The sequence below is a fragment of the Psittacula echo genome (genome assembly GCF_963264785.1).
Source record: "Psittacula echo genome assembly, chromosome: 14".
Taxonomy (NCBI): Eukaryota; Metazoa; Chordata; class Aves; order Psittaciformes; family Psittacidae; genus Psittacula; species Psittacula echo.
Window position 1 is genome coordinate 3,705,389 of NC_137750.1, and position 10,572 is coordinate 3,715,960.

The window sequence follows — 10,572 nt, forward strand, 5'->3', positions numbered from 1 at the left end:
ATGAAAATTAGTATTAATTATATTATTCCTAACCTTACAATTAGACAGATGAAGAAATTAAATAGGTTGGCCTAAAGGAAAATGTATTTGACATATCAGAGTTATCAAACTTCAAGGTGCTAATATAGACATCTGCATCCACTACCAGGTACATAAACAGTTGGCCACAATTTCAACAGGGCTGATCACTTAGTGCTCCCATCAGCTCCTACACGAAGGGCATGCTCTCAGCAACCCAAAGTTCACCCCCAAAAATAAAACCCCAGAAAGCACTGTTTTATGAGCCAGTATTGACATTCTGTGCCTTCCTCTCCCTGTTCTTTTGTTTCTGAACCTACATTGTGCTTTCAAGGCAAACACACTTCACGGAGTTCTTGACAGCATTAAAGCTCTGTAGAGTGCTGTAGCTAGAAAATGTCCTAAAATACTGACAAGCTGCATTTTCTTATACGGGAAATGCAAACCTGGGCCTTATATTTTGCCAACAAAGCCTTCAAAGCAAATGTGTAGTGTTAGTTTACATATATATACACACACCTTGGAGAAAACAAGTGTTGACATGGAGAGACAGGCCAAGAGAGATGAAGAGACATCTATGTCAGTCTGAAGTTCCTTAGATAATATCTAATCCTTTCCACTGAGAGCTTTTTTTAATGATTTACACCAAAACCTGAAGCACAAAGGTTGTCTTGTTTCTTTCCCACAGTTGTCCTGAAATGTGTAAATGGAAGTAAAGAAGAAAATTGGGTATTTTTGGTCTTCTATTTGCAGTGGTGTGCAATGAAGAGTTGACATCCGTACTGCTTTGCTTTTATAGCTCTCTAGGTGACTACAACGGGTACAGGAAGGTCAAGCTAAGGGAAGGTACTTATTTTCTTCCCATGGTAAAACACAGCTCTCGCTTTCTTCTGTTCATTCTTACAAGTAGGTTGTGCACTGAAAAAAGATTAAAATAGCTGTTCTTATTTGGTACTAAACCTTAACTTCTGATGTTTTCCCTCTCCTATTTTGTCTCTTATATGATTATAATGATTCTTCCCAATCCATAAGCTTTAAGGTGAATTCAAGGTCACATTGCTGTAGCAAAGGTCTTGTGATGTGAGTAGACATGACCGCCCACAAAGACCAGATCGGATCTGTTCGCTAACAAGAGTCTTACACGACGATTTCTTTTGAAGGGTAAAGAGATGTTCCTAATGGTGTAAAGAGCTTTTCCAGATCAATAATTAACTCTGAATAGCCCTCAGACAACTCTATCAGTATTAACTGCAAAAAGAAGGCAGGGCTGGTGAGGTTCTCATAAAGCATATCCAGAAAGAATGATTAACCAAGTAAAATGGCCTTTACTTTTCATAGCACTTTATTATCTGATAAAGGAGAAAGTGTAAAACTAAAGATGCATTATAGCTGTTGATAGTTTCAATTGCACAACAAGGCTCCGTTTTTGCTGGACAACTTCAACCCAAAGCTACCAGAGAAACTTTTTCTGCAGAGCTCATGGCCATGACATGGTCCAGTTAGTATTTTATTTATAACTAATTCCATTTAATTCAATTTGAAAAGCTGACTTCCCCTTATTTTTGCTGATAGTCCTCCTGCTTACAACCAACATATTGCTTTTTCAAATGGTCCACACATTCCCATATTCCTGAAAATATGTTCTGTGATTATAGCTGGGAAATGAGAACAGCATCCATAATCAATCATTAGTTAATCTATCTGCATTAACTGCAAGATGAGTAGATGCAGTTTGTCCTGCAATAGATCACTGTAGTTTAGGGGGAAAAAAAGGGTATTTTATGCTTTATACCCTACTAAAGGCTTTTCTGTTTTACGTACATATAGTTATGTCTAAATATCACAACACCCGCTAACTCTCAGGGTATAAAAACACTTTCTGAAATGCTTTCATTGACTTTTCAATCTGCCTGAATAAAACATGTTATAACAAGTGCCCTTTGTACACAAAACAGTAGACTATGACATCTTCTAAGGAAGAAACGTACACAAGATGCGAAGAACGCAAACAGTGTTCACACATATGTTGTTGAAATCATTTATGGGCAGAATCCACACTGGGAGAACTGATAATGTTCAAAACAAGAGCTAAACAATGGCTATTTCGATAAAGGAACAGGCACAACACCTCTAAATCCAGAAGCTGTTCGTGTTGAAAACTCATGATCCACATTCGCAGCCATTCTGCAGGTCTCTGCTTGTTTGTATTCATGACAATACAGCTGTTCCTACACACCTCATGCAGGCAGTGCTCCCCACAGATCAAACCCAGCTTTTATCTATAGCCGAGAACAGGAGCAATCCCCCTGGCTTCAGCAGAGACACTCTTGGTTGAAATAAAGAACAAAGGAAAACCTGTTTGGACTGTAGGTCTGGCCACACACGTATAGCTCAGAACTAACAGAAACAAATGCTAATGGACATCCCTGTTCCAAGGAAAAAACCCTATGATGACTGCTGTATTTATATTTGATATTCGGCTTTTAAATATTCCCAACCTAACTTCACATCTTTATTAGCATCTTCCAACAATAGCTCCATTCTCAACAGGATCCAGCAAAAATGTCTTTCCACCCATTCCCCTAAGGAATAATCACTTCCCACACAAATCAAACTTGAATGTGCTTTGCCTCTTCCAAACTACAAGTTCAGTGCCATGCTAAGCTATCAGGTTTGGTTTTCATTTTCAGATAAAAGGCATCTCGAAGGCACAAAGCCATGCAATCCTTCCTCTGGAATTATGGCTTGCAATGAGACTCAAGGCTGAGCATTTTTTAGCTTCTCTGCTGTTCTCAATTGCTTAGTGTTCTTTTCACTTTTTTAGGAATGTGGGTTTTAACTGATGATATTTAAACCACCACAATAGAGCCCATTGTCATGTTCTCTGATATGATGGAACAAACTATTTGTAAGAATGAATTAACACATGAAAATGCAAGGGAAAAAATAACCAAGAGGCAAACTCGACTACTGATTGCAGCTGCGATGGGCTGGTAAGATACCCTAAGCAATGACTGCACCAGATTTTACTTGCTGTACGGCATAACTGAAAGAAATGGCTTTTGTGAGGTCTCAGTGTTAAGAAAAGGACTGAATTTGTGTGCATGCCTCCCAGAAGTACCGCAAATGAGATAAAGAATGACTTCTAACTGGCAATCGCATTGCCTTTGTCAACCAACAGCTATATTCTGACCTCATAGAGCTGTTGGTACTATTTTGTTTAGAAACGAACATGGTATTTCCTTTCTTAAACCATTTTCAAGCTGGGCAGGCAGTTTGCAACAATCTATATGTACCAGTCCTAAATAGCTGTCAATAAAACCTCACTTTCATGAGTTTGCCTCAGCCTTGAATAAGAACCCTGGTGTAGTGCCACAGCAAGCACTCTTGGAACAGCCTGTCTTTCCTGGTGCTTATGGAACGGGAACAAAGATGCACCTCTCACTGCTGTTTCCTAGCTCAAAATACACAAGAAGATCTCAGTCTGCAGCAACCAGCATTTCTCAGGAAGTGTTTTATTTGCAAGAAAGCATTTGGGCTCCACGCTGACAGGTATAAAACACAACTCCCATAAATATTTGGCTTTCTTATCTGCTAAGGGAATCAATGCAAGCATGCCTCAAGAACAGGATCTGCTGCAGCTCATCAAGACCAGCTCTGCAGAATCTCCTGTCCACCACCCTGCCAGAAACCCTTCAAACCTGGCGACAGGGCTGCTGGGACATCTATCAGCTTTTTATGCTTCTCCAGAGACAAATTTAGGTCATAATTGCCAACCAGCATAGTGCTAATTGCTGTACTGTCTATGTGTGTATCTACACACAGAGTCATGACTTCTTGTTACTCAGCTGGCCATGACACAACGTTTTAATGGACATTTCCTCACATGACACACAGAATCGGACTACAGGAGATGGGGTGCAGGTGCTTGGCTGACACAGTTCACACTCCCTTTTGCCTCCCGTCCTGATTTACCTTCACCGGAATGGCATGGGAAGCCACTCTGGTTTTAATGACAACACATCACTGACTAAAGATGGAATTCCTCCTCATTCATGCTGTGAGACTTCCACATGTGGATAACCGGCAAGTCAGTGCTAAACAAGAAAACTGCTCCCGGAAATGCTTCTGAATGTGTGTATAAAGCGCACAGGCCAAAAGCCACAACTTCCAAACAGTGGAAAAAGCAGAGTTGTAAAGTCTGAGTGAGAAAAACCCCACAAAAAGAGAAGCCATGCAGCTGTGTAAGAAATAACCGCATTTTCCACATACCCATTGAAACCTACAGCCTTACAAATACTTCAGTGCTCAAGCCCCAGAAACATCAATGCGCATTAGGTACCCAAGTACCCAACATCCCAATCCTGTCAGAAACTGCATATCCTCTGGAAATTGCCTTTCCAACAAAGCTTATTGAACTACAGAGACTTAGCACCTTGCAGAAGGCAGTTTGGGCCTCTTAGAACCAAAATGCTCTTGTTTTTTAAAGGGTGAGCATTGCTGCACGATGTTCTCCTAATGACTGCATAGAGCATCACCTTAGTCTACAGAGATGCCAAAAATACCATGCATTATTGGTAGTTAATGTGCAACTAAGGGTAAAAATAAGATAACACCACCTTCATAGAGATGTCACAAAGACTTTATTTAGTATGTAAATCACTATAACAAAAATAAGATACCTGCCAATTGCACAACATTGTCCTAGCTCATTTTATAATTAATAATGAAATTCATGCTAAATATCAGATATGTTCTAGGTTCAAGACATCTCAGCTGCAGCTCTTGGACTAAATAATGGATAATTCAACATGAGAGAACCTACAAGATGCATGAGTATCTTGACTAATTCTGTTAGCATTGTACAGAATAAAAGACCTCATCATGCATCAACCACTCCCATTTTGGGAGGTTTTTGACCTTTTCTGTACCTGGAAATCTTGTTCAACAATAATTTTCCAAAACAAATAAGATCTGCTCCCTTCTGGTAACGTAACGAACCGTTATTAACTGAGCGTGGTAACTGAGGACATCAGGAACTGGCTTGGATAAAACGCCGTCCGCATTAGGATAACGCAATAAACAAATGAAATGATGCATCAAAAGAATAATGCCAGCCAGTATCACAGCGTGCTATGGAACTTGGCTGGAAAAAACAGAGAATAGTTTGTGTTGGAAGGGACACCTTCCACTAGAGCAGCTTGCTCCAAGCCCTGTCCAACCTGGCCTTGAACACTGCCAGGGATGGGGCAGCCACAGCTTCTCTGGGCACCCTGTGCCAGCGCCTCAGCACCCTCACAGTATGCTGGAATTAAAGGACAGAATTAAGTATTCTGTTAGCTAAGTTACTTAGTAAGCTCTTAATTAAACCTACAAATTAAACCTGTGCCTATCTACCTACACATACACGGTGGAGCTAGGTCCTGCTGCCAGAAAAAGGAATTTCCTGAGCAGCTTCAAGTAAATATTTGGCAGTTTCAATTCTCAGGTTTAGAACACCGTTAATTTGCCAAATGTTAAGGCAGAGACAAAAAGCCCATTGAAACGAGCACTCAGTCACACTCGCGAGGACTCCTCCAGGCATGCTGGAAACAAACCAAACCAGAAGGGTGCAGAGAACACCCGCCTGGCTCTACTGAAACAAAACCCCGCATGAATTCATGGGTGAAATCACCGCATTTCGTTACTGCCCGGGGGGAGATGGGTCCATAAGGGCCATGCGCTGCCCCGAGTAGAGCCGAGCCGAGCCGAGCCGGGGCTGCCCCGAGCGGAAGAGCGCCCTCTGGCGGCCGCGGGGAGGGCGCCCCCTGGCGGCCCCGCTGGCGCCCGCAGTAGAGCAACTTCTCCGCGCAGCTCAGGCGCAAGATGCGCGGTGCGCAGCCGGCTCGCGTAGGGCGTGCGCGCAAAAGCAGCCACGTCCGGTCGTGTAGCGCAAGAGGCTGGACAGAGCAGCGCTACCTTCTTCTATCGACCTGAAATGACCACCTCATTTACATCCGCCATCCGTACCTATGGCACCTGTAAACGACCACGGTTTACACGCACCCATAGCACGTGCACTGCATGTAAGCACTGTTGCCTTCGTTAAAACAACGAGCAGGTAGGGTGTTCGCAGATAAATAGAACCCTAACTCAGAGTTTGGAACGGTGACAAAGAGCGCTCTGACTTCCAACCGTTTTCTAAATGACAAAAAAGTTTTACTAACAAATTACCACCTCCCTACCCTACCTGTGCTGCAGTTTCAGGCCACGTTCAACTGCAAGGGTATTTTAAGCAAAGGTGAAGATATCTTTAGAATCTGGGTTTGGACGGACGCATTATCAGATGGAGGATTTCAGCACAAAGCGCTCCCTTGCAAACAGGAGTAAGGTTCTAAAGTCTGCCCAGAGAATCTTCATAACGAACACTTTGAGGACTTCAGTTACCTTCGCTCCTGCGGTATTCCCTTCGTTTCCAATCAAAACATTCCTATCTACCCAGCCACCTCCGACCAAGTTCATCGCACGAAGAACGATTCAGTAAAACAAACACAACCTCAACTCGCCTGGAAGGAGAAGACCCTCGCTAAGTCAGAGCCGTTCCCCGAGGCAGAGCTTACCTCTTCAACTGTCAAAGGCATGCAGATCCGGTACTCCTTCATGAGCATATTCCCCCTGCCTCGGTGCGGACCAGCAAACTGGGAGAAAAGTGGTTATTTCTGCACGATGATCACGCCGAAAACCAAGCACGGGGAGGGGAGAAATAAGCGAGTCCCTTTCTCTGTACGCGCTTGACAATGCGTCCACACGAGAGTAACGCGACCATGCAGGAAGGCTGACCCCGGCAGAGGAGAGCCGACACCGCTGCTCCTTTCTTCCAGTTCTTCCTCTTCCAGACCGCGCTCACGGGAATTCCACACCCGCTCGCACCGGCAGCCGCTGCCGAGTCCCGCGCCCCAAACGCCGCCGCTACAGCCTGAGGCATCCGTCGGAAGCGTGCGCAACCGGCCGCCTCCCGCAGCCCCGGCACGGCATGCCTGGGGCGGCCGCAGAACCACTGAGCCCCCCCCGCCGCCGCCGGCAGGAAGGACGAGTGCCGGTTACCAAGACAAAGGCTTCTCGAACGCGTCCTTCCCCCGGTGCTCGAACGCGGCTCCCGCCTCCCCGCCGCAACGCGGCTGCGGCCGCCGCGGCTCCCGCTGTTCCCGGGGGCCGTAGGTGGTGGTGGGGGGCAGCGCAGCGATCCGGTGGCCGCGGGCGCGGAGCGGCTACAGCGGCCCCGGGGGGGCGGGTGACATCAGCGAGGGGCGGGTTTGAGCGGCGCGGCCGGGCCGCGGAGCACCGGGTGTCGCCCGGCGGTGCCCCCGGGAGGCAGCGCTGAAGCGGGACAAGCCCCGGCTTCCGCTGATCCTAACGCGGAGCCGGCTCGATGCGGGGGGAAGGTTTTGTCCTACGGGGGACAACGAACCGTGCAAAGCGCTTACAACGCGGAGTAAGAGGGGACAGCCCCGTCAGGGCCCCGGGTCTCCGCAGCCGCCTCTCGTTACCGGCGGCGGGGGAGCCGGGGCACAGGATGTGAAGGCCTCACCCATTTCCCTTTCGGTCAGCCCTGCCTTATCAGCAGCGGATTCTGCAGCGCAAACACAACTCTTGTGTTCCTATGGGCTTTTTGCTATTTACTTTCAAATGCCACGCGGAAAGTTCGGTGGAAACGCGCCGCCCCCCCAGCTGAACAATGAAGCCGTTTTAGGAGGACTTCCCCCGACCCCGAGTAGGCAGATTCTCAGTTACACCGGGTTGTAATGGGCTTGGGGGCGGTGGTTTTGAGAGTGATTTACTCATTTTGAAGTTACCACTTGATAGCACAGGAGCCCGGTTCTGGAACGAGGGGGGATCCCCGCGCTGTTACACAACCGCAGGTCAATGATAAAACCTTATATTGCTGCTTGTCCCTACTTTCCAGCCGGCTATAAAGCACGGATCACTGAGATGCGCTGTGCCGGTAACGTGAGAACACAAGGCACTGTATAGATAATGCCAAACACACACCTGCATTTAAACAGACCCCAGCTACAAAACTGGAATGATGAAAGACCGTATTGAGGCCAGTTAAAGATGAATCGAGGTCTACAGTGAAACGTGTGTTTCGTAACAAGAAAGAGCACAAAACCCCTCAGAATCTCATTGGTCCTGGATGTACATTTCGAAGCCATGTATATGATTTTTAGCCCGGAGAGGACACAGTGCCATCTCCTGGAGCTAACGACAGAACTCTCCCATCCCGTTGCAGTAACGGCACAATATTTCACATGCTCTGCCTTTCCCATGAAGTGCAAACACCTACACAAAGACATGGAAAATCTGGGAGCTCTGGGAGCAGCCTGGATTTTCAGCTGAGGTACGAACAATGAATGTCCTTAATGAGACTCATATCTCAGACCTGACAACAGCTATTAAATACCAAACCTGGAGCTGTAATTCATGATGTTTGGCTTATGTGTTCCTGAAACTTCCATGCAAAATAGCCAAAACAAGGCAATAAACTGTGCTAGGCCAGGTCGGATGGAGCTTGGAGCAACCTGGTCTAGGGGAAGTTGTCCCTGCCCATGGCAGAGGGGCTGGAACTATATGGTCTTTAAGGTCCCGTCCAACCCAAACCATTCCATGATGATATGATATTACCTGCAGATTACAGGTGATGGAAATTCAGATCTAAACCATCTGCTTCAGTTTTAAGTGATTTGCTAATGGGTTCATTCACTGAAGACAATGTATCTGGATTACTGCTGAAAAGCAGTATAAACAAGTGGGACTTATTTGCATAAGGCCTTGATGCTACTCAACCGTAGGTAAAGACACTGATTTCAATAAAAACAAGAGAAAGACCTAAACTAGTTTATCTCCTATTACCTGATTTCAGCATAAACTGATCATTATAGCCCTATTTAAAACATCAAAGCATGATGTCTGCAGAAAGTAGCGTCTGATCCAGAAGCTGCTTCAACCAGAAACCAAAATCACTTCCCCTACCTACAGTAAAACACTCTTCAGTCTCCCCACACTCACCCCCAGGGGAACAGCCCTTTCTAGTGCTGTCTGCACAGACACATGGGGAATAAACCAGTGACCCCAACAATACCCTTTACAAACAGCGCTCACCAATGCTTTCATTTCAGCTCACGCTGGCAGAGATGTCTGGCTCCAGCTAGGCAGGATTTCTGCCAAGGAGCCCACCTCAGTGTCTGTTTTCTGTGTACTGTAAGAAACAAATCTCTTACCTCGGCATCGTGTTCTCTGTGGCCACTTGTGAAAATGAGGCATTCTTCACCCATCATTCATTTTGACCTGGGGGGAAAAGCCCATATTGAACCATGCTGAGCATTAACTCCACATGCACTTGTGTCAGCAAAATGTGGCTTCTTAATAAGAGACAACAAAAGGCGACCTTGAGGCATTTTACCAGAGAGTTTTGAGTAAGAACTGAGGGGGTTTTGAGCCACTCAGGAAGTCTACGTTGGAGGCAAAAGCTGCCTCCTCATCTCCCAGCATACCCATGCAGCAAAGGAAGATAACAGTTGCAGTTATGCATTCATCCTCTTACCCTTTCGCTGCCTGAACCAACGTGACTGTGTACGGCAACATGGTCAGTTACATTATATGTGACATTTTGCTTCCCTGAAAGCCATCGCTCCTTATCCATCAACTGTAAAATGACACTAATATTGAGATTTTTACCATTCAAAATAAATAGCCAAAGCTCTGTAAAAAGCTGTGAATGGCCACAGTTAGGAGAGAACTCACTCTTTATGATGGAGGCAAGAGGTTTTGGTCAATTAATCACTAAAAATCATTCTGAATGAAGGATAAATTCTGATACTGAACTTCTTAAATCAAGTCTGAGTTCAGAGAGAAGGTGACTCAAGTCCATGGTCTGTCCTGTGCTAGCTGGGAACCAAGTACCAGACACAACTGCAGAATACAGTCTTAGCTCTGAACTCCTTTAACTGAGTTACTCTGGACTTACACCAGTGTAGCAGATGCAGTAACTCAGGCTTCATTCTGTAAGCAAAAGACTTAGCACAGTTATCTCAAATTCCCCTTTGCCACATTAATGTCTTGGTACTAACGCAGGATAAAGTAACACAACACAAGGTGTAATTTTATAGCAACCTGTTTCCCCTGGGAGAGAACCCCTACAGAAAAGGGCATTCATTGATCAGGATTTAGGAGTTGCTGTCTTGCAAACGTACAATCCCAGACTGGTTTGGGTTGAAGGGACCTTAAAGCTCATCCAGCTCCGACCCTTCCACTGGAGCAGCTTGCTCCAAGCCCCTGTGTCCAACCTGGCCTTGAACACTGCCAGGGATGGGGCAGCCACAGCTTCTCTGGGCACCCTGGGCCAACGCCTCAGCACCCTCACAGGGAAGAACTTACGAGCGCTGAATTCCTCCCCTGAATGCAGTTCCTGTAGTGCATGGAATCCTCTGCTGGAATGGAAGATGACAGCAATCTACCCCTACATGTATTGTACCGACATCTATCAAAGACATGAATGGTGCAACACTGTCTGAAATC

General features: G+C 45.9%; 1 protein-coding gene across 2 annotated transcripts in view; it reads right to left on the bottom strand.

Moving 5' to 3' along the window:
• The window catches only part of PITPNC1 (phosphatidylinositol transfer protein cytoplasmic 1), an 81,911-nt gene extending 74,688 nt beyond the window's left edge, over positions 1–7,223 (bottom strand). Inside the window, exon 1 of one of the 2 annotated variants that reach the window (XM_080629052.1) lies at positions 6,618–6,680. In XM_080629052.1, the coding sequence (XP_080485178.1) occupies positions 6,618–6,665 (48 nt within the window). In that variant the 5' untranslated portion in view covers positions 6,666–6,680. Of the gene's footprint in view, positions 1–6,617 lie in introns of both variants that reach the window. The other variant, XM_080629053.1, reaches the window with a different exon arrangement.
• Positions 7,224–10,572: the final 3,349 nt, after the last annotated feature.